The sequence below is a fragment of the Fulmarus glacialis genome, unplaced genomic scaffold (genome assembly GCF_000690835.1).
Source record: "Fulmarus glacialis isolate BGI_N327 unplaced genomic scaffold, ASM69083v1 scaffold13856, whole genome shotgun sequence".
Classification (NCBI taxonomy): domain Eukaryota; kingdom Metazoa; phylum Chordata; class Aves; order Procellariiformes; family Procellariidae; genus Fulmarus; species Fulmarus glacialis.
The window spans coordinates 3,294-26,299 of NW_009218858.1; the positions used below are offsets into that span (position 1 = coordinate 3,294).

The window sequence follows — 23,006 nt, forward strand, 5'->3', positions numbered from 1 at the left end:
TCTTTCCCTTTCAACTTTGAAGTTCAGAATTATGTAGCTTACACATAATAACAAAAATGAAATCTCTCAGGTTAGTCTTGGACAGTCTGAATATCATCCTTGCCACATCAATACTAACAAAGTTAAAACAGCATTCCATATGTTTTTTTTGTTTAGGGCTTCTCCTCCCCACCCTTCTCACACACTGTTTTCCAAGCCTATAGCCCACACTTCCTTTCTGTTTCCAAATTTCTTCCCTTTCTCCTACATTAAAAAAAAAAAAATCATGCATTTGACTGCTCAAGTGAGAGCTCAAAACAAGAATAGTCACTTGTACGGTGTTCTCTGAAAAAAAATCAGGCCCTTTTGATTATTGTGCATACTTCAGTTCTGTTATTCATTACTCATGAAAGTGTCGAACACTGTCTAAAATCTTAACCACGTTTATGGTATAAAAATTGCCATTTTAAATAAGTCCCTCCTAAATCTACCTGTTCCAAGGTGTCAGTCTCAGACAGCAAATGCATCTCCTGAGACATCAGCACGAAAGCCTCTTCTTTCCACCTTGACATCAGATCATAACTGTACTTTACCTCCAGTTTACAGAAACATAAGCTCTTGCAAGAACTCTTCAGATGACACTTCACATTACAATTAAAACACCTTGCATCTTGCTAGCTACAGCTGGAAGAGAGAGTTGTTCCCCCCCCCCAACAATCTCACTCCTTACTGTCTACTCTCAACAGTTCTCTTGCGCTGGAACTGGGCAACTGAGCCACTACAGGGAACTAAATGAGCAGAAAACCAATCCCACCAAACAGAGGTTTTTGCCAAGTTGGCTCCTTGAACAACACCACTGCAGAATAAGATCAGCACACGCACTGCAACAAAGGCAAGAATATACAGCCAGGGCAGCAGGACCATCATCTGTAGTGCCAATTAACTATAGGATTTGCTCAGTTGTACTGTGAAATTGCAGTCTTATTTGCCACAGTCTAGGTCTTACTTGATTCTTTTGTTTTCCCCCTTCCCTCAGATGCAGACTTCAGTTGCCTGGTTTCTGCTCTTTCTGTGCATACATACTGCCTCCCAGCCTGAACAGTGCCAGCTGGTTAACCTGACAAACCTCTTGCTTTGATTACTGTTATTTTCTTGGCTTCCACCTTCATTTCTTTACTATGCCAAACCAATTTAATAAAAAAAGTACCTGCTACACTTCAATAATGTTGTTTTGTTTTGTTTTTTCCCCCTCAATCTTTCAGCATCCTTTTTTTTACATTATTAATGTTTTCAATCCTAAATTTCTGCCTTCATTTTTCTTATGCTATTTTAATCAGGTATTTCACTCCCATACTCTCCCATTCCCATCCCACCCTCTAAAAGTCTTGCCACAGCCCTCACCTTCATGCCCTACCAATAGAGGACTTGCCCATTCTCCTTCACTGAGCATAAACACTCCTTCTTTTCTGCCTTGTTGAAATTAGATTACAGAGCTGTAGTCAGTAGTCTTAATCTGTTGCCATCCCTTTTCTACCAGGCTTCTTAAAAAAAACTTAATTTATAGTGTTTAAATATATTTATACATCAATAATTATCCTGTTATGATAAGCAGCACGAGAATAATCTCAACCTTTTCCACTTACTTTGATGAAAGTGTCATTTGAGCAGGTGGCTAAAAGATACTGACCACTTCTGTTATTGAACTGGCAGCAATTGACCTGCTCTGAGTGTTCTTCATATACACACCTACACTGGCCTGTTCTTGAATTCCAGACCTAGAAAGAATTGAAAGATGAAAAAGACTTTTAAATATATTTAAAGTACTTCATTTAAAAAAATCTGTACACTATGCTGAAATACAGATAAAGCCCTAAAACATTCTTAATAAAACCTCAAAAATGTTTTGAAGATAAAGGGAAAGCATATATATTTACAATTAGAAACAAGAAGTTACGAGGTGAAGGTCATAATTCAGATTAGAATCTGATAAATACTGGAATTTCACCAAGGTTTTGCTACAATCCTGAGGAATTAAAAATTCCAAATAATTCAGATGCAACAGAAAAAAACCATGAAAAAAAAGAATTATGAGCACATTCATCTCATGTTATGGATAGGATTGGACTCACATTATGTTCTACTTAGAAAGAAAAATCTGATAACACAAGTAAAATAAGTGGTAATTCTGTAAGTATGATGTTAACATTAAGCATCTTTTATGTTATGTAACAAGTGGGGCTTTTCTGTTTGTTTGTTAAGTAGTGAATTATTCACATAAGATTTAAGACAGTTAAAAAAAACTTTAATCTTAAGAATCTGCTTTGCCTGAGTTGGCTGAAACTGAAATTAGAATTACTAATTTGAAAAAAAATTGTCTGCTCTCCATTTCCTTACCTTCACTTTTTTATCAGCTGAACAAGTTGCTACAAATTCACCATCTGCAGAGAAAGCGCAACAAAGTATTTCATCATCATGGGCACTTATCTCCAGGAGTCTCCCTCCACTTTCTGCTTTAAACACCTAAAACAATTAAAAAAAAAAAAAAAAAATCTTATAACTCGCATACAATTTTAAAACACAAATATAAGGTTTTTTCTCTCAAACAGCTTTCTCTATATAAGCTTTTCATAAAATTGGTTTACTTTTGAAAGCATTTATAATTTCAGGGAAATAAATATAATAATTATAAAACTATTTAATTTGAGCTTCAATTTTGTAAGGATGATAGAAATTGTTAGGGAGAGAAATGCAAAGTTTCATTAATGACTTTTTCTACCCTCATTCTTTATGCCTAAATCCACGTCCTTTCTCAGTATTTTTTAATAGTAATGGCAAAACACTCTATCTAAAACAAAATCTAAACTATTCTTAAAACTTCAAATTCCAGGTTTTTATATATATATATGATATCCTTCCGTGGAAAGTAAGAATTTCAGCAGCAATTGATGATTTGGGGAACAAAGAAGAAAAAAGAAGTAGTGAAAAGTCATACAGGATGACACAAGTCTTAGTCTTGAGCTAGTCATAGGCAATAAAAGGACAGCTGGGGAAAAGTGTCACATATTAATCAATTTCCCAAAATTCTGGGATTTAACTTTACAATGCGGGGGGAATAAAAAAAATCAGGTCTCCCTTTCTTCCTTAGGTTACATATTCTTAACTATTAAAACAAATCACAAGGTGTTCTTTACAGCAGCGTTCAGGATACTACCATTGTGAAGTCACTGTTTTTTCCTTTACTGTTTCATTGAATGGGAATATCAATGACAATGAAATGGCTGGTATTTGTTAAAATAAGAACATAAATACTGAAGTAACAGGAAATCTACATTTACATTAAGTTCCGCAGAATATCTGTTCTTAATCTAGCAATCATTATTTTTTTATTTTACAGGAGCAGTAAAAGGAGCCTTGAACACTGAAAAGCTTAGGCCACCATTAGAAAAAACATGAAAATTTCAAAGTTAAAAATTGAAAAAAGGATTATTGTGAATTTTCCTATTACTTCTTCAACAAAAGTTTAGTTTAAATGCAATCACAATCCACAGATTTTACTTTTTTGGGTAGAAAATGAAGAGAAAAATAAGCAATCTGCAGTCTCAATAATGAGGCCGTTAAGTACAGAAGCCCAGCACAGTAACTTCAGCACAGCATAAAACGAGAACATCTACCAGGCATCTCCTTAAGTGGATGCCATGATCATAATATTGTAGAAGCCAGCAAATAAAATAAATAAATAAAAACACAATAACAACACATTAAGCAGCCAAATGAACAGCAACTAAGCACCACTAATATTATTACTTTAGTACTCAACTTATCAGGCATCCAAAACAATACCAAAGGCTTGCAGAAAAGTTGTTCTTTTCCCTTACCTTTGGCTGTCTGGAATATGGATACTTTACCAGGTTACTGGCTGGCTGATTGCTAGTTTTCTTGAGAGCTGGCTGGCTCCCCTCCAGGCAGACTGCTGGCAAATTTGTATTAGTCACTTTCCTCTCTGTCTCCCCTAATCCACTTCCTAAGCACTTCGGGCCCATTTCCAGTCTAATACTGTCCTCAACTCCAGGGGTTCATTTTTCTCCCCAGATTTATTTATTTTGCATATGACAATTTACTAATTAAGCACCAAAGTAGCACAATATCCATTACCATCCCATGGAAACAGTAAAGCTATAACTAAAACGTCTTACTGTTTCTCAGTTCTGCAGAAGGTCTACTGTGACTGGAAATAACATTTTTGCAAGCAAGTATTAAATATGCTGGGGTGCATTACTTAGGCCACGAGCTTTTCCGTATCGTTAAAAGGCATCTCACATTCACGTATTACACCGGTGAGGGTATAAACCCTGAAATCACAGAGTTTAGCTTTTGAACCAGAAGATAATGCTTACTATTCTGAACATGCAACTCGATGTTTGCGTAATAATACATCATTTGTCTCCAGTATGTTCTAGATCCCTAATATCTCCACATTAACAGCAAAAGAAAAGCGACAGGACTGTTAACAAATGTTATCAAAATAGTACACAGCATCTCTTTTCACTCATGCACAGGTATCTTACCTGAAGTGTTTTATCAGCTCCACATGATGCTATTCTTTGTCTATCCTTAGAAAAGCAGGCATGGTAAACTGCATCTCTATGTGGACGAACAACCAGACGGTAGAGGTTTTTCAAGGATTTTTTATTTCTACAGGGTAAGAGAGTTGATTTTAGATGAGTAGGATTTCCTAGTGCCTTTTTATTATTGAAAATCCTCTATAAAAAGATAACATTTTTTCACACATCTTGAGCAGCAAGCTTTGTAATAAACCAGCCAACCCACCCACTATACCTCACCTCTCAGCCTTTACGCTGAAGTAATAAGGGAAACACAAATTCTAACATTCACTCAGAGTTTTTATTGCCCTCCAATATTACAGCTTAGAGATCAAGAAAGATAATACGTGCATGAGAAATTAACATGATACTTTATGGGCAAAGCTGTTGCACTGCAAGACACAGCCTTCCTAATGACATTTTTATGATCTGATATGTGCTATTTCCAAATACAAATTTCTTCCTGAGATTTCTTGTTCTCCTGCAGGTTCCTTCCCAAGCTTATGCAAAAACATTTCTAAATTTGTTTAGATCTTAGTAAATTTACCCGATTTTCATAGCAATGACTCAATTCTTACCACTATATGTTTAAATAAAATCTATGACTATCACTGCATTTCAATCAGAGATTAAATACAGAATCTAACACACCTTAGATGACTCTTGCCTCACTTTAACAAAAACTTCGAATTAGTAGCAAACATAATCATCCTGTTTAGCCAGATCTTAATACAGAAAGCTGTCACTGTAATAAGATGATTTTTGGTGATGAATAGATTGTTACAAGATTGATTCATTTTGAATATAAAAAAAAAATTAGTGTACTTCAAGTTTTTATCATTACCAGCTTCAATCTTCAAGCTTAACATTTAAACAATGGGTAAAACATCTCAAACAAAGCAGCTGCGCTTTAGAATGAAAGCAATTTTTCACTGCAAAATACCGACTCATCTAAGCCAACTTTTTTTTTTTTTGCGTATTTTAATGAAGCTAAAATTGCTGGTCAAGAGAGCAGTGTATTCACCTACATAACCTACAAACCACTTTTAGAACCTTGCCCTAGGATGGGAGACAAAAACATCTGTCTCTGTTCTGTTGATTTCAGCCGTGTTCTTCGTCATACGTCTCCCACATCGAAGGTGAAAACCCTGAACTACTGGAGATTGACTATTCTGAATTGTGCAACTTCCAAGTGTCTTTGTTAGAATTCTGTTAGCTATGCAAAATGAAATGACCAAATATTCACAAGACCACCTGAATTCAAGTATGCCTGGATTAACCTGCCTGGTTTTTACCATAATTACCTGACATCGAGTCATTCTGTTTTTTAACAACCAAGTATTGCAGATATCGGAACAGAAACATCAAACAGAAGAATCTAACAGAGACAGTTACATGGTCAGATGACTACTGGACTATGCCAGAAAAATGTTTAGATATGTATACTTTTTCTTTAAACAACTTCCAAAACCAGGAAAACAGCAAAAAATTACTTAAATAGGAGAAATTTCAAGATTGGGTAGAGATTACAAAGCCTTTTAGTATTTCCCATCTCGCTACTTTCAAAAAATCTGCAAGTTAACACAAATGGTCTCCTTTTTAAAGCGTACATTTTACTAGAAAATCTAAAAACATACTGTAACATACCCAATACTTGCACTACAATTCTAACTTTTTTCAAAAAAAAGAAAAAGAAGTATTCAGAGAAGTTTCAAAGTATCTTATTTTCATCCTTGTATAGTTATTTAAAAGGAACAACCACTGAGTACAGAAGTAAATATATTCCTCTATTTATTTCTATGTAATTATTACTAATTTGTAGCCTTACATATCCAGAGTTCCCCTCCTCCCACAAGTTCTTGAAAATTGTTTCACTTTCTTTCCCCAGAAAAGACACAGCAGTTCTTAAAAAGTTGCTTATAGATGTCCTTAGACATACATTGTATTTAGTTGTACATTAAATTATTTTCTTGGATCAAGGGATCACCATCTTGGATCAAGCCCATCAGCAGATGGATTGCAGCTACTTACATCCATTCCAAATAAAATGCTCCTGTTTCTCTTTGAGCGTGTAGCTTGGCTTGCTGATACACCTCTGAAGTCTCTGGTTGGCAAAGACCCAGCTGTATAATGTCAGGAAATGGTTGCCGTCCAAGAAGGTGCCCATTTAAAGACAGAAATTCCTGGAAGTTCTCACGTACTGTGCTATTCTATGTACAGAGCAGATAATATTTGATAACACAGAAAGTGAATTTATTTCCTAAGTGCTGTTTGCTTTTTTAATTTTCTATACAGTAATATTCTTATAGAAACACTTAGTTCTATTTTTCTATTTAGTTCTATCAGCAAGTACATATGATAGACTGAAATATTTCATTATCCTATGAAAGCTATTACCCTTATTTTTCAAATAAAGTGGTAACAGTGATTTACTCAATAAGCAGTCAGTGTGAAATATCAGAAAGACTCTTCCAAGTGGCCAACAAAATTCTACTCCTCCTCAAAAGCAGAGTACCATATGTACCCACCATTAGTTACTGTTGTTCACCTTAGTTAATGGAGTTCTGTGGTCAATTACTTGGGCACACAGTGAAGTTACAACTAAAACTAAAACCGAAAACTAAGTTTTCTTCTTTTTTTTCTTCTCCAAGTTAAACTTCAAGTTAGTAGTGGTTTTATGTTTCAGTTTTTTAAGCTTTCTATATATCTCATATATGCATACATCCAACAAAATGCAATTAAACATGGAAAAATATATCTGGAACAGACTGATCATTTACCTTTTAGTATCATACCTTTTGATCCAGGATTGAACTATATTCTACATATTCATGAATCAGATGAGCAGGCCCTACCAATTCTGTTTTAGCTTTAATCCAATCTAGAGAAAACATAAGATCATGGAGTTCCTACAAGAAATACAAATTTAAGTTCAGAGCATAAATTCCACAACAGAATCTACTTAAGGCAAAAAAGAAAAGCACAGGAAATACATTAGGTATTTAATACGCTTAAGTACAATTGTCTCCAGTTAAAAACTTAGGCAATTTCCTGTTTCCTGCATCTTACTCAATCAGATATGAAAATTCTGGGTATAGAAGGCTAAGCTTGTTGTTTTAATGAAAGGACTGCTCTTTGATACAGCTAGTCAGAGAAGGGATGGGGATACAAAGCAAATCTTGACTTTTGTAGTACACAAGACCTGGTTTAAGATACAACTCTGAAAAAGCTTCTTCTAGTCCAGTCTGGCAAAGATCACTTTGCTAATAGTTCTGCTCTGCTAATTGTTCTTCTTAACAGATGCTAAATTTGAATGAAAGCAAAAAATCTTATAGTTGCATTTAACTTAAAAATGAGAAAGCTACTTAAAAGACAATCAGAAACTGCAAATAGAATTACTAGAATAGAATACACTATTTCAGTTGGAAGGGATCTACAATGATCATCTAGTCCAACTGCCTGACCACTTCAGGGCTGACCAAAAGCTAAAGCATATTATTAAGGGTGTTGTCCAAATGCCTCAAACACTGACAGGCTTGGGGCATCGACCACCTCTCTAAGAAGCCTGTTCCAGTATTTGACCACCCTCTCGGTAAAGAAATGCTTCCTAAACCTCCAGTCTAAACCTCCCCTGGTGCAGCTTTGAACCATTCCCACATGTCCTACCACTTGATACCAGGGAGAAGAGATCAGCACCTCCCTCTCCACTTCCCCTCCTCAGAAAGCTGTAGAGAGCAATGAGGTCACCCCTCAGCCTCCTTTTCTCCAAACTAGACAAACCCAAAGTTCTTAGCTGCTCCTCATAGGACATTCCTTCCAGCCCTGTCACCAGCTTTGTTGCCTCCTCAGGACTCATTCAAGGACCTTCACATCCTTGTTAAATTGTAGGGCCAGAACTGCACACAGCACTCAAGGTAGAGCCACACCAATGCTGAATACAGTGGGATAATCACTTCTTTAGACCGGCTGGCTATGCTGTGTTTTGATGCACCCCAGGATGTGGTTTGCCCTCCTGGCTGCCAGGGCACCTGCTGACCCATACTGAGCCTGCTGTCGACCAGCACCCCCAGATCCCTTTCTGCAGGGCTGCTCTCCGGTCACTCCTCTCCCAATTTATACTTGTGCCCAGCGTTACTCCATCCCAGGTGCAGAATCCAGCATTTGTTTTTGTTGAATTTAACGCTCTCCAATCTATCTAGATCCCTCTGCAAGGCCTCTTGTCCCTCAAGAGTCGACAGCACCTCCCAGTTTGGCATCATCAGCAAACTTGCTAATAGTGCATTCAACTCTTGCACCCAGATCATTGATAAATATATTGAACAGAACTGGCCTTAGAACTGAACCCCAAGGAACACCACTGGTGACCGGTCGCCAGCCAGATATAGCCCCCATTTGCTACAACTCTTTGAGCCCTACCCTTCAGCCAATTCTTCACCCAGTGCACCATGAACCCGCTCATCTCACAGTTGGACTACTTGTCCAGAAGGATGCTGTGAGGGACAGTACCAAAAGCCTTACTAAAATCCAGAAAAACTACATCCACTGCCTTCCTTTCATCACTAGGCAGCTGACCTTATCGTAGAAGGATATCAAATTAGTTAAACAGGACTTTCCCTTTATGAACCCATGTTGACTGTGCCCGATGATTACATTATTCTTGAAATGCCTTTCAATAATACGCAGTATAATCTTCTCCATAATTTTTCCAGGAACTGAGGTTAGACTAACAGGTCTGTAGTTCCCTGGGTCTTCCCTCGCGCCCTTCTTGCAGATTGGAATAACATTGGCTAGCTTCCAGTCAGCAGAGACCTCCCCAGCCTCCCAAGTCCTTTGGTAGGTGATCAAGATGGGTTCTGCCATAGTATCTGCTAGCTCCTTCAGTACTCTGGGATGAATCACATTAGGCCCCATGGACTTGTGAACATTCAGCTGATCCCTTACAATTTCAGTGCCCACAAATTGAAAGTCACAGTTCCCACACTCATGGTCCTCCGACTCAGGGAACCGGGCAGCCCAAGGTTTGTCAGTATTACTAAAGACGGATGCAAAAAAAGCATTGAATGTCTCCGCTTTTTCCTCATCCCTACTAGTCAGATGGCCATCTTCAACAAGTATTGGTCCAATGTTTTCTTTAGACCTCCTCTTGCTATTAACGTACTTAAAAAAGCCCTTCTTGTTAAAAAAAACCATACTTGCTAGGATCAGAAAAACTGCTTAGAGACAACACTGCACAGGCTTAAAGTATATTCCAACTTAAAATCAGTAAATACTGCAAGGATTAAAAGATTATCATGGTTAAACAAAGGAAAAGAATTCCTCCCATCTTTATTAGGCTTCCCACAAATAGAAATCATATTTAAATAATGAGAAATAAGTAATATAAAGAGTGTAAACTCTGGGAAGCATACAGTCATAATGAGAGGCTAAAGAATTCTCAGAAGCTAATTCTACAAAATGTAGAAAGGCTGATAATAAAAACATTTTTCCAATACATTGAAATTAAAGAGACTGAAATAATGAAATAAGTATGATCCAAAAAACCTAGATGTGTAGCCCACATTAATTATGAAGGTTCCTGTAAGATATAAGTATACAAAGTGTATTTTATATGATGAGTCAAAATCTCAAAAGAGATTCAACTGAAAAGGTTTGAGTACATGTGAAATAAAGCAATTGGCAACCAGAACCAAATGCTATTCATGGCAAGAATTCTAAAGACATTCAAGTGAAACTACTGAAGTACTAATCTTGCTGCACGATTTGCGTCTTATACTAGCTCAGTACCTAAAGAACAGTAGGTGGCAAAAATGACAGCAATTTTTTAAAGGCGCCAAGGCAATCCTGGAAACAAGAGGTTTGCCCATCTAACTCTTGCTAGACTTTTTTATGGCTGTTGAAATCTGGTAATACAGAAAATGAACTTTTACACATAAATCAGTATGACATAAGAGGAAAAAACTAACAAGACTTCCATAGAAATAATTAACTAATCCTATCAAATTCTCTGAAGAAATCGATTTACTTATATTATCATACAATAAAGCGAGCCTGGGTTTTAAAAAAAGTTTAGAGAAGATTTCTTATCAAAGTTTCTTCAAAAGGAAAAGAAAAACACAAACTATTATGATACAAAATAAGAAGTCTTCTCAAGAACTGGTTGAAAAGACAAGACACAAAGGGTAGAAATAAAGTAACTTTCAGAAAAAACAGTTAGTTTCACGGACAGTGATTATCAGGGAGTCCCTAAAGGACTCAATGTTGAGAGTTTACCTATCTGCACAAAAGCCTGGGAAAAGAGAGGTTCAAGTGTGAAAAAGCCTGGGGGCAAAGGCAGGGGTAAGGGTAGGTCGAGAAGGGAAACAGAGGACACTAGTCAGAACTCACCTTCTGCATGTTGGCACCAGCCATGTGATACGCTAGAAAGTTATACCAGTACATGCAATCCTCTTGAGATGGAACTGGCGTACTAAGTTTGTAATACTTCTTGTACTGATTTACTATGTTTTTATGTAGCTCCTGCAATGTGGATCAAAACACACTTTCAGTTAATACTATATGAAGGTATGGACTGGTTTCAGTATTGTGGAATTATAATTATTATTAATATTATATTGTATCTATTATTGAGGAAAAATAATATTATTATTATTTCTCAATCGTTATATGTCAACAAATGAAATAAGAAAAGCTTACCTTCCAAAACTGTACACTTAACCTAATTTATTGCTTAAAACTTCTACAGAAACTTTCTCTGGATATTAAAAGACAGAAAAGCAAGCTGTTAACTTTCCTTCTTAGGTTGAGAACAGCTATCAAATCACTCTTCACATTAAATGTGGGTAGCCAACAAAAAAAAGACCCGAATGTAGATCTAAAGCAAGTCTAAAAACTTGCCTTTTCTTCATATCTACTCTTTCTGTCCAGTCCTTCAGAACTGATAAATTTATTGGGCCCAACTTATAGGACTTCTCCCTGCAAGTATTGCCTTAAATTGAAAAAAGGAGTAAAAAGCACTTCTCTGTATTAAAGAAGAAACTTCCTATTCTGGTAGAGTCTTGATGCCTTTGGAATCATCAGTGGAACATTCCATCTCCTGCTGGAAAGGTCTTTGACACAGAAATAATGGATATACAGTCTTCTCTCAGTTTAGTTTCTTAGCTCCAAATGGAATCATCATGAAATCACTCCACAGTTTCAAGTTGAAAATAAATGTTTTCAATTACTCAGCATTAAGTTTAACTGCATTGTGGACCTATTCTATGCAGCTGCTCTGGATACTATTTAATAGAGGAGTATTTTCTGAAGGATGCCCAGCTTTGAAGAATAAAGTTAAAAGTAGATTCATCAATACTCTACCTGAAGCTGGTTGCGATTCTTCTCTGTAAGAAAGTCAAGTTGAAGATCATGTAAATAATAATGGAATGACTTCCCATTACGATCACAGAACAATAGCGATTTGTTAACAAATTCCTGTAGTATATCTTCAACTTCTTCAGTTTCCATATCCCAAAGAATACAGAGAACCTAAAAAAGCACATTAAGACAGAAAAGAATCAGAACTAAGGGGTAATATGACTTGCATGGATATCATAATAGGCTACCAATTAACTGACAACAAAACACATGCTAACAAATATAGACATATTACAAATGGTAATAAATTCAGTAAGTTACCAATTCTTTGATATCTTCCAGGACAGATAATACAAGTTATCCCATCTTTTGTCTATTTGTCCTGATTTATGGTAATCATATATTTTTCTTAAAGGAGACAAATTTCATGTAACAGTTTTTAAGCCTTCAGAGAGCTCAATTACAATCTAATTGAAGATCTATATACAGAATGCACATTAAACTAACATTACGAATACATTTATTCAGTTACAATTTTTTAGTTTCACTACTGACAATAAAAGTCATGATACAATATGGACCTGACCTACCCAATCTACCAATTACTATTAAGTTACATACAACATACGTTATACACAATTATAAGTTCTATGAATTCTTTAAAGCTATTGTTTGTATCTCACTAAAAACGATGAGATTTCTGCATTGCTGTTATTACCTTAGTAGGTACTTTAACATCTTTTGGGAGGATAGAGAGGTCTTTATAGTAGTCTTTATAATTGTCATTCAGTTGCTCAACGCTTATGGACATTGCTTCATCAAGGGCTTCATAATCATAAGAAGAAGATTTTCTTATTCTTTTAAACTGCTTATTCTGCAGCTGTTTGAGATAGTATTCCCAACGACTAGGGAAGTCTCGTAATAATGCACCTATCAAGGATATCACAAGAGGAGAACCTGAAGGAAAAGATTAAATTAATCTTAGAGATTTTCAAGGAACACAAACCAATGGTTTAGTCAAGTGGTTGAATAAATCAGGTAATTTTCCCAATACATTGATTAAATTCTTGTGGTGTGGAGAACAGACAAACAAAACATGTCATCCACATAGACATCTGCAACCTCACCAAATTTAAGTGTAATGTCGGGGGGGAAGATACACTGAAGAAAACTACTCAAAAATCAACATGAGACGCTTCTATTTAGTTTAAAAAAAAAAAAGCATTTAACACACACTTGTGTTTTACGTAAGGCATACAGTATTAAAGAATGTTCCCTCCTCTTTCTAGATCAAAACCTAGAAGAAAAAAAAAATACATTTGGTGGTAAATGGTATGTTAAAGACCAGCAAGTATACCTTTGCATTCCCTTACAAGGCAGTTAGCTTGTTCTGGCAGTTCTGATACTTTCATATTCACAAATAGGGATAAAATCTCCAGTCCTTTCTCATGCGCTAGTCCACTTTCCACATGAACCTCATATTTATTGCCTAGACATAGAAACATCGAAAAAATTTAAAAGAATGTAAAAAATCCTATGGAAATTGAGAATATTTGCCAAGCAAAATCTGGAGCAAAGGACCTGGCTCATGATTTTATCCATAGTATTTCATATGCTTAGTACTAAGAAGAGTATAAATTCTACTCATCAGAATCAAGTTTGCATTAGAGAGACAAAAAAATTAGACTATCATCTAACAATTACAAATGCATTATGGGCATGTTGTAGTAGTGACTGCTTAATAGTGTAGAGATAATCAGTCTAACACCAGCAGTGTCACACAGGTTAATATATCCTATTGAGAATCATTGCACTATTCAATGTAGACATGTAACTTTCAGGATAACATATAACATCTATTTCATGAAGAGCATAAAGTCTTAGAGAGCAGAATTCTAAAACTTTGTCACTTGTGCACAAGTTAACAGACATAGATTCTATCAGATTATTTTAAAAGTTCACAGGAACAAACTGCATATATATATATACACACACACAATCTGTGGTGCAGGAGAGGAAACTGTTCCTTACCAGCCACAGCATCTGTTACACTCCTGTCCCTGCTGGTGATAAGGACCTGACATTGATTATCAAATGCTTTTAATACCCAGGAATCCCAAATGTCATCCAGGATCAAAAGAGATCTAGTGCAAGAAGAAATATTGCAGATTTCAGATCAACTATTAGTGCTAAAATACAGTATTTCATTTTAATAATGAAAGAACATTTTCAGAATTTACAATGTATCACTGCGTAATTTTTCATATCAATATGTAAAATATCTTGAGAGCATTAAACACTGTGCAAGAAAGCCGAACGCAAGTATCTCAAAAAAAAAAGTTTTTACCATTTATTGCTTTATAGCTACAATTGAAGTGTAAACAATAACGTTTTGAGAAATATTTCCACTAGTAGATGCCAAGAAAAACGGAAATATTTACTCTGGTTTTCATGCCATCAGATACCATAAATGAAGAAAAAAGTTATATAGGACTAGATAACAACTCTGCTTGACACAGGCTAGTGATAAGCTTTGTGGGAAAAACCATTTCAGTTTCCTTTTGACTCGAGAGTTTCCAGTGTTGTTCTTGTATCTTCAGAAAGCTATATGAGACTAATCCTGTTGTGAAGGAACTGTCTTGGATGATGATGCTCTTTTTACATAAACAACATTTTATAATGACTACTTATTCAAATCCTATGGCTAGTCACGTTGGTAGGTTACTACATGGAATCTCACCAGAATAATGTATAGTAGACTTCCCTACCCCTGCCTATATCTGACAAAGAACTTACTGAAAACTGTTTTTAAAAGGTTGGTTCCAAGGGAGCAAGAAGTAAAAAAGATGGGCTGGCAAGTAGATTTATGAAAAAAAATACCAGCTATTTGCTTTCTGTGTGTTTTCTGGAGGAAAGAAAGTTATTGAAAAGCAACCCTGCAAATTGTTTACATTTACTGCCCTTTTTTTTTTTTTCTTAAAGGGATGGAGTTTTCACTACACTAATCATTGGTTAAATTATCCAATTCCCACTGAAGCATGCCAAGACTTTCACATCTTTCTTCAGCTAAATGACGCTTATGCCATCAATGCCTGTAACGAGCGATTTTATCCTTCATAAACACATGCATACGCATTATACCACATTTTCAAAGTTGCATATAAGTATTGGATACCCATATTTCGTTTTTATACAATTCCTCTATTAACACCCTTTTGATAAATCAGAAGGTTTACAAGAATACTATCATAGCCATAAATGACCGATTTTGTGGTACTTTCACACTTGAAAATATGTTGGGCAGTATGAATTACTGAGTTTATGTTGTTAATTAATCTGAGAACATCAAAGTCCTCCCAATCTTTTGGTACCAGTGACTTTCTTCCCTAACCATACCAACAAATTTTAAATCCTAATTAGGATTATTAAAAAAAAAAACCAACCCAAAAAAACCCCCAAAACTCCAAAACAATGTGATAACGATCACAGGAGATTTAAATCTGAAATTTCTTACTTTAAAGAATATCATAGCTTCAATTTCTTCATAATCCAACAAAATACATAATGCTATTTTGCTCTAAAAGTTTTCATTTGACTAATACTTTAACCCCAAGAAATGTACTGGATTCACAATTTGAATCCTTTGACTAATACTTTATTCCCAAGAAATGTACTGGGTTGACTATGTGAATCCAGAAATAACTGAAATGACTTTTTGTCACCAAAGAGAATTCCAGTGCAGAGCAAGCTCCACAAGCCGCAGAACTAGTGAAGCTTGGTTTCCAATACACTTGCACCATATGAACCTCACTCTCCAGTACATTCCCCTCTACCCCTTCCCATGCCCATTATGATTTCCCAGATAACCCATCATCAGCAAGACTTTTAGTTTGTTCTTACAGCATTCTCACATATACCTAACTGGGCAGGATGCAGCACAGGCTGTAGCCTGTTCCCAGCTCATGTACCCAAGCTGGCCAATTAGCAAGACAACAAAATATGTTTCCCTTCAATTCATTCTGTATACTCCCTTTCGCCACTGAAGGCACCTACTTGGATTTCTCTTCTTTATCCAACTGTCAATTTTCTTAAACTTACAGAATTTTCAAAGATACAAAGTTCCTACATTTACAGTCAATTTTGGCAATGTGCTCAAAGTGTTTAGGATAGAGGAGGAGAAGGGAAAGGATAAACAAGACTAAGACGAACAGTGTTATCACATTAATATGCTTTCGAAATGGCGAAAAGCAGTCAGACTAGAAAAGTTTTATAATCAATTCTTGTCCCTTTTCCTTGAGGCGCAGTCATTCTCTGCAATACTCCTATCTAACATCCGTTACCTTATCTTGAAACAGATTAATGAACATTGCCAGGTCAACAGTATCCTACATGAGATATCTGGCAATCTATACTGAAGACACTGCCACAGCTGGCGTTGAAATGCCCTCAAATAAAACCAAGTGCCTAATTGTTTCCAAAGCTGGCATTTTCTCTTTTCCCCTTAGTTTCCTCATCATACAGGTGCTCTTTTGACAAAACACAATAAGCACCTCTTAAATGATTCACTACAAACAATATAGCATAGCGCTATATTAAACATGTTAGGCTGTCATGTTACTCGGCTATAGAGTAGCTGCCAATGTCTGGAACAGTTCATGATGCCATCGGGATACACCTTACAAGAAAATAGCACAGAGTTCTCCCTTCTGCTCAGAAGAGACTGTAAGGTTGTGCATGAACTAAACATCCAAATTCTTCTGTATTGAAGAGTTTTGTTTTGTTTGTTAATGAATGAAAAATAAGAATTGTGTCAATGGAGACAACCACTTAACATATTTCAGGGAAACCTGCACTTTCAGTTGAAAGTGTCTGGTTTGCACTTTTCGTATAAGACTTCCACAAAAAGTGGAAGATTTCTTGTGAAGGACTTGGCAGTGTTTTTCAACTCTTTTCTTTGCAAGGAAGATTTTTTTTTTTTTCCCCCCTGTACAAAAATGCCAATATTCTTCTACTCTATGTCATCTATAAAGATCACAAGGTTGGAGTATTATTTCTGAGATACCTCACTCAGGTGCAGGCTTGTTTAGTTTAGTACAAATTTTCCCAGAGAGCAATGAAATCCTCAACAAATAACAAAAACTATTGCTCAAAGATGAAAAAAGCAATGCAGTGACTGAGATGCTGCTTCATTAAATCAAGTCACTTTTCCTGAAGTTTGAAAGCAATTGGTTTCTTGGTCATAATTGATCGTAACATGAAAACCTGCTTTCACTTTGATAACTCTAGACCAAAGACTTTAAAAAGACATCAGCTGTTCCAGAAAGGAAAAATTTTCTGCAGGATACACATCCTTTTACTGCTGTATGATCCTCACACATCAGTGAAGCATTCTACCTACACAATGAGAATACTGAAAGTTAGCGCAATTTTTATTTCCAACTGTTCGTTCCCAACCTTCATTATTCAACGACTAATAATTTTTCAAGCGAATGTGACTCCTGCATAGCTGGTTAACAAATGTTGTTAGCTGAAGCCTTATTAACCTACTAAATATATTCATATCCAGGACAAGCCTACAATGTGTCCCTTAAAGTACTCCATTAAAAAAAAAAAAACATTTGAACAGGGATAGAGTTATACTATGTATATTATACACCTGCCTCTAGCAACTATTTACCCTTCAGCTTTTGTACACTTATCTGAACTTATTTATTCTCTTACCATATTCAAGTTAGTAATTTAGAAAATATTAACAGGAACCCCTATACAAGAATTAAAATTCTAGAAGCATTGTTAGCTTCACCTTGAATAATATTCCCCAGTTACTACAGCAAAACAGAAAAAGGGAAAGCAAAAAGTGGAAGAGGTAGGAAGTTGGTTTTTAAAAAAAAAAACAAAACCAAAAAAACCCACAGCATAGAGACATGTAACCACAACACAGACACCTTAGACGATTAGACCAAAGTTACTCCGCAAAGTTTTATCTGTTAATAGAATAGTGTTTCATTTTACTGACATCACCTGGGATATTTGCGTAGCATCAGCAAACGAAGACGATCTTTAGCCTCCTCAATGTTAAGTGGTGGCCTTTGTGAAAGAGTAGAGTCATTTTCTAATCTACTACAGAGATTCTGAAGTTTTATTAGGAGCCCTGCTTTGTCCTGTTTTCCAACAGAGATCCAGTGAACTCCTCCTGGAAAGTAATCTAACAAGAAAAGCAGTATTAATTATGCTATACATTTAAAATCAGAAATATTTAATAGCAGCTTACAATAGCAATCAATAACTCAATTTCAATTAAAATATAAAACTGTAAAGTCTATTGCATGCTAACCTTGCAACTCTACCACTGACACAGGAGGATGGTTCTACAAGACCACTATTTTTTATTTTTAAAGGAACAGGCTCTGTAGGGCAAGTTCCCACAGAAAATTCACACTGCTCTCATCCCTCCCCCCTACACATATCTTCCTGCCTGTCTCTCAACAATCCCTTCTGCGTCCATCTTCCTGCTAGTCTGACTTAGCATTTACTTTTTTCACCCTGTACTATTGCAGGAGTTCAGAGTCTGGGATGTAAAAACTATCCCAAAACAGCAAACAAGAAGACTCTAGAAGAGTCAGCTGCAGCAGAGGACGCTGTAGTTTCTTTCTCTACATCATGTTTTCTAATGCCCGAGTTCCACTTTTGCCTTCAAGGGTCCTATGCCGGGGTGCGGGGGGGAAATCATTAAATGGTTTCATTTATCATCTGCTTTAAGCTAAAGTGATACTAGTGTAATCACTCCACAAATGCCTGCCATTATTAAAATATATGCAAAAGTTAGAGCAAGATCTTTTTAAAGTCACATAGCAAGGAGAAGAGTCTGAGGACTTAACAGGAAGTGCCCAAAAGGAATATAAACTAAATATGATTATTTTACACTAACAGAAATAACAATTTCAAGTTAATTAAGGATGTATCTACTCTCATAAACCAAAGCAGATTCCAAGGTGAAAAGCTATTCAGAATCTTTTCCCATAAATTAGTAAAATATTTAGTGGTCCTAGAGCACTAAATAGTTACGAAATCTGTAAACTGTAAGCAAATATTTCAGAAGCACCTAAGGAATTTAGAAACCTAAATCCGAAATTACTTTTCAAGATGACATAAGATACTTTGCCATATATGTCCAATATGCATATATCTGTAGTAATTTTTATAAAAATATAGATGTTTTTCTAAAAGTACCTTCCAAGAGCTGATGATCCCTTAAAGCTTCTGCTGTTAAAACAGTCTTCCCACAGCCTGCCATTCCATAAACTGTGACCCAGCCTGGATCACTTCCCAAGCAGCACAGTTTCTGTTTAATAGCATCTACCAGTTTTGGCCGAGTGACAAACACAACCGGTCTCTGTGGTACACCTCCTTCGCAGAGAATTGTCTTAACTAAAGTTAAAAACAAGAAACATAAAAATAAAAAGTAATTTTTTAATGTGATGCCTCTTCAAACCAAACCAAACAACTCCCTACTCCAAATAACTAGTGGGCTCCCCCCACAAACTTGTGTCCCATACAAATGCTTTAAAAACTACTGGACTCTCAACACCAAATACTGAAAAAAGATTGCTTTTTGGAAATAAATTAATTAACAGGTAGCTAGCTTCCCACCTAAAATAGTGTCCCAATTAATAACTACATTTACTGCAAGCTAGTTTCATCAATCCCTAGAATTGAAAAGATAATTAACAACTCCAGTAGAAACTGCGGTAAACAAACACAGGAACTCAACGTTACTATACCCAAGTGTCAAGTCACTTTCTCAGCCAGAAGTTACTGCCCCAATGGATGCAGCAGAAAAGAAAACATGCTGTGTAAGGCTTCTACTTTGTAGTTAACAGCACAGCATTGTGGTCCAAGCAAGACTTCCTCAGATTTAACCTAAGATAGCACGACTTGCAATAGAGCGGGTAAAGCACAGCAGAAAAGGAAACGTGCACTTTATCTGTTCTCTGCTGGCCACAGAGTGGCCATGTGCAGTGCCATATTATACTGATAAGCTTTAGGAAATCTTAAGTCAAGTAATCAATATTCCACATGTCTATGAGACTTCTTAAAATGTAGAGTGACAGTAAATAGGGCATTTAGTCATATGCAGTCAGAAGGTTCTTCCCATTAGAAACTACCAATTTATTTCAGGTCAATCAAAGATGATACTGATGACAATGTAGGTAAAAGTTAGGAACTTATGTAGGGTAACTAAAAGATCTGGTGGAGAGAATTAAGCAACCTAATAACTAGATCAACTATTGGAATGTAGGCTGAGAGATTACATATTACTCTTCAAGATAAATGTCAGAATTTTGGAGGCTACAACTTTTTATGTTAGATTCAACTTCTTTAATATATACAAACACGAGTCTTTCTCTCACATACAACAAAAACGTTACAATCTAGAGAAATCTGTGAGAGCTTCAGGTTTCCCATCTATCCTGGTTCCAGCTGGGACAGAGTTAGTTTTCTTCCCAGTAGCTTGGGGCGTGTGCTGTGTTTTGGGTTTGGTATGAGAGGAGCGTTGATGGCCCATTGATGCTTTGGTTGTTGCTGGGTGGTGCTTGCCCCAGGGAGACACTTGGTTTCTCTTTTCAGCCTCCCATGCCCTGCCAGTGCAGGGGAAGCTCCGGGGGGCGGAGCCTAGCCAGGGTGGTTGACCCAGCTGGCCACACCATCTTTTAAAATAAACATTACTAAATATGAACATTTTCAAGATGACCTACAAAAGTCATAATTGTTGTAACTCTCCTGCCACATTAAATATATGAAATACAGAAGCAGTGACTATTACACTACCAAAAAAGTGAATGCACCAACTACTCCTTTTTCATTGAAACAGGTATTATAGATAGTCACTTAGTAAGGAATAAAAAATACAACTTGTCTTTACTTTCAAGCACAGGGACTGCTGTAGTTATACTGACCGTAGGAAGTCATTCCATCCATTGAACTCTTTCCATTACTGGAGGAGATGGCAGGGATGCCGTCCTGAAGAAGCGCAGCAAGATCTCTGTACCCTTCATGAAGTAGTGCATTATAAAAGGATCTATACGAATTATTATCTTTTGTAAGAATAATGTTTATTAGCATAGCTGCTCGCTCCTTCTGTGTATTCTAGAAAAACATTAAAAGAGATGTTATAAAAAACTAAGAGACCTTAGAAATCACCTAATATACCACTGTCAATTACAGACTGTGTTTATAGCCTTCAACCCTGAAATAGCCTTCAACTTGACCAAGCCCTTAACTCAACCTTATCAAGTGTGATAAAAACTGCATGCCAGGCATATGCTTAAGAATTTGCTGACTCCAGGAATGAGATACACAGAAAGTGTTATTTTCAAAAAGAACGATAAACCATGTGAGCAGACTAGGAAGATAAAAAACAGCGAGAGATGATTCTACCTGTTGTTTCACTTTCTCCTCCTCCTGTAATGTCAGTACTTCATCAGAAATCATACGATCCATAATATAAGAGGTCTTGATGTCTTTTTCCAATGCTTGGCGATTCATAAGTAAATAATTTCTACTCTTCACATCCATATTTCTTCAGTGTTTCAAAAAAAAAAAAAAGTCAAGGCAGAATCAGAACATAACTTACAAGTACAAGGAAAAGAGTTTTAAAATAGTTTATGAATTTTGGTTTTGAAGTCAGAAAAAGTAGCAAAGCAGCTGCATTAGAGTAAAATACAGTGAAGTTTCAGGCAAGCCCATACTACAAACTGCAGAAAGCTAAAAAATTTAGTTGTTTTTTTTACTTTCTGTCTTGATAAAGAGACTTTCACACTACTGTTATATGAATTTAATTACACTGTGTATGACCCACTAGTCCAGCTTGGCTGGACAGTACAGTATCATCAAGAAAACACTGGAAAAATCTAATATCATTCCTTTTCAACAGAGTAAAAAAAGGCATATTAATAGTTAAGGTGTAATTGTTCACCTGCTACTGTGAATATGAATAGTATTCTTGAAATACTATTTAGATGCCATATCTTATTATGTTTAATAAAAACATCCAGCTGAGCATTATTACAATTAATCTGACACAGTATTTCTCTGATTGCTCCACTTGGGAAACATATAAAGCAGGTATAAAAAGAATTTCAATCTTTAACAACTAATTAGACTCATAGTAAAACTCTTGTGCTCACTACATGAATGGACGTTTTCATTAAAAAAGCAGATATGTACTGCTAATTTGTAGAGGAAAAAAAGAATCTGAGTCCTTTTCCACATCTCTATGAATTTATGCTTATGAACGCTTGCAGAACTAAAAAAATCACAGTCTGTGCAAGCTTCTCATATACTAGGAACTTGCTAAATGTCTCTATGAAAAGTCTTCTGCCCTCCCACTAAATCCCTCAAATTTTTGAAATCCTTGGATCATGTGATTGGGACAGCAGGATGAGCAAGAGGACTGGTCTTGCGGCTGACAGCACTGGACAGAATTACAACAGAAAATAAACTCCCTGTGTACCAAATCCCATAAGATAAACTCAATTTTGTCTCTAACTCCAAGACTCCATACAAGTACACTTGGATCTCGACAAATGATAGAAGATGGAGCACCCAACACAGACAACGACTGAGCTATACCTTCCTTTGTCAGCATCTGATACACAACTGTAAATTTGCATTCTTCCTCTATGTCGCAAAAAATATTGCCTGAAGACGATATAAGGTGAAAACTATTGTCTACTGTGTAAAGGTTTTTCAGTACTGACCAGCTGCCCCTGAGAGTCCCTAGCGATCAAGATGATCTCTCTGCTCACACTCCTGCACAATGACCAAAAGCTCCATAGGCAGTTGCAAGCTCCTCCACAGAGCAACTCTGCAGCTGCCCGCAGAAGTGTTCACCTCTTCCTTCGCTCCCTCCTTCAGGAGCCGGGTAGATGCAGAACAGCTGCCTTTGGATCAGCCCGCGATGGAGTGCCTCTTCCGCCGTACTGACAGAATTTCCTATTTTCACTGAAAATTACGTGGTTAGGAAAGTCTTCCAACCTACCTTTACCCCACTGCACCGCTTAGGAAGGGGAC

General features: G+C 36.4%; 1 protein-coding gene across 1 annotated transcript in view; it reads right to left on the reverse strand.

The window, feature by feature from the left end:
* The window catches only part of APAF1 (apoptotic peptidase activating factor 1), a gene marked incomplete at its 3' end in the record, with an annotated part of 24,694 nt that extends 3,185 nt beyond the window's left edge, over nt 1-21,509 (reverse strand). The window contains exons 1-14 of the mRNA XM_009580175.1: nt 21,372-21,509; nt 20,891-21,080; nt 19,164-19,361; nt 17,955-18,138; nt 13,965-14,077; nt 13,291-13,422; nt 12,652-12,890; nt 11,937-12,104; nt 10,965-11,096; nt 7,376-7,489; nt 6,612-6,790; nt 4,545-4,671; nt 2,374-2,499; nt 1,623-1,754 (exon numbers count right to left, since the gene is read on the reverse strand). Of these exons, the coding sequence (XP_009578470.1) occupies nt 1,623-1,754; nt 2,374-2,499; nt 4,545-4,671; nt 6,612-6,790; nt 7,376-7,489; nt 10,965-11,096; nt 11,937-12,104; nt 12,652-12,890; nt 13,291-13,422; nt 13,965-14,077; nt 17,955-18,138; nt 19,164-19,361; nt 20,891-21,080; nt 21,372-21,509 (2,172 nt within the window). The remainder of the gene's footprint in view (nt 1-1,622; nt 1,755-2,373; nt 2,500-4,544; nt 4,672-6,611; nt 6,791-7,375; nt 7,490-10,964; nt 11,097-11,936; nt 12,105-12,651; nt 12,891-13,290; nt 13,423-13,964; nt 14,078-17,954; nt 18,139-19,163; nt 19,362-20,890; nt 21,081-21,371) is intronic.
* Nucleotides 21,510-23,006: the final 1,497 nt, after the last annotated feature.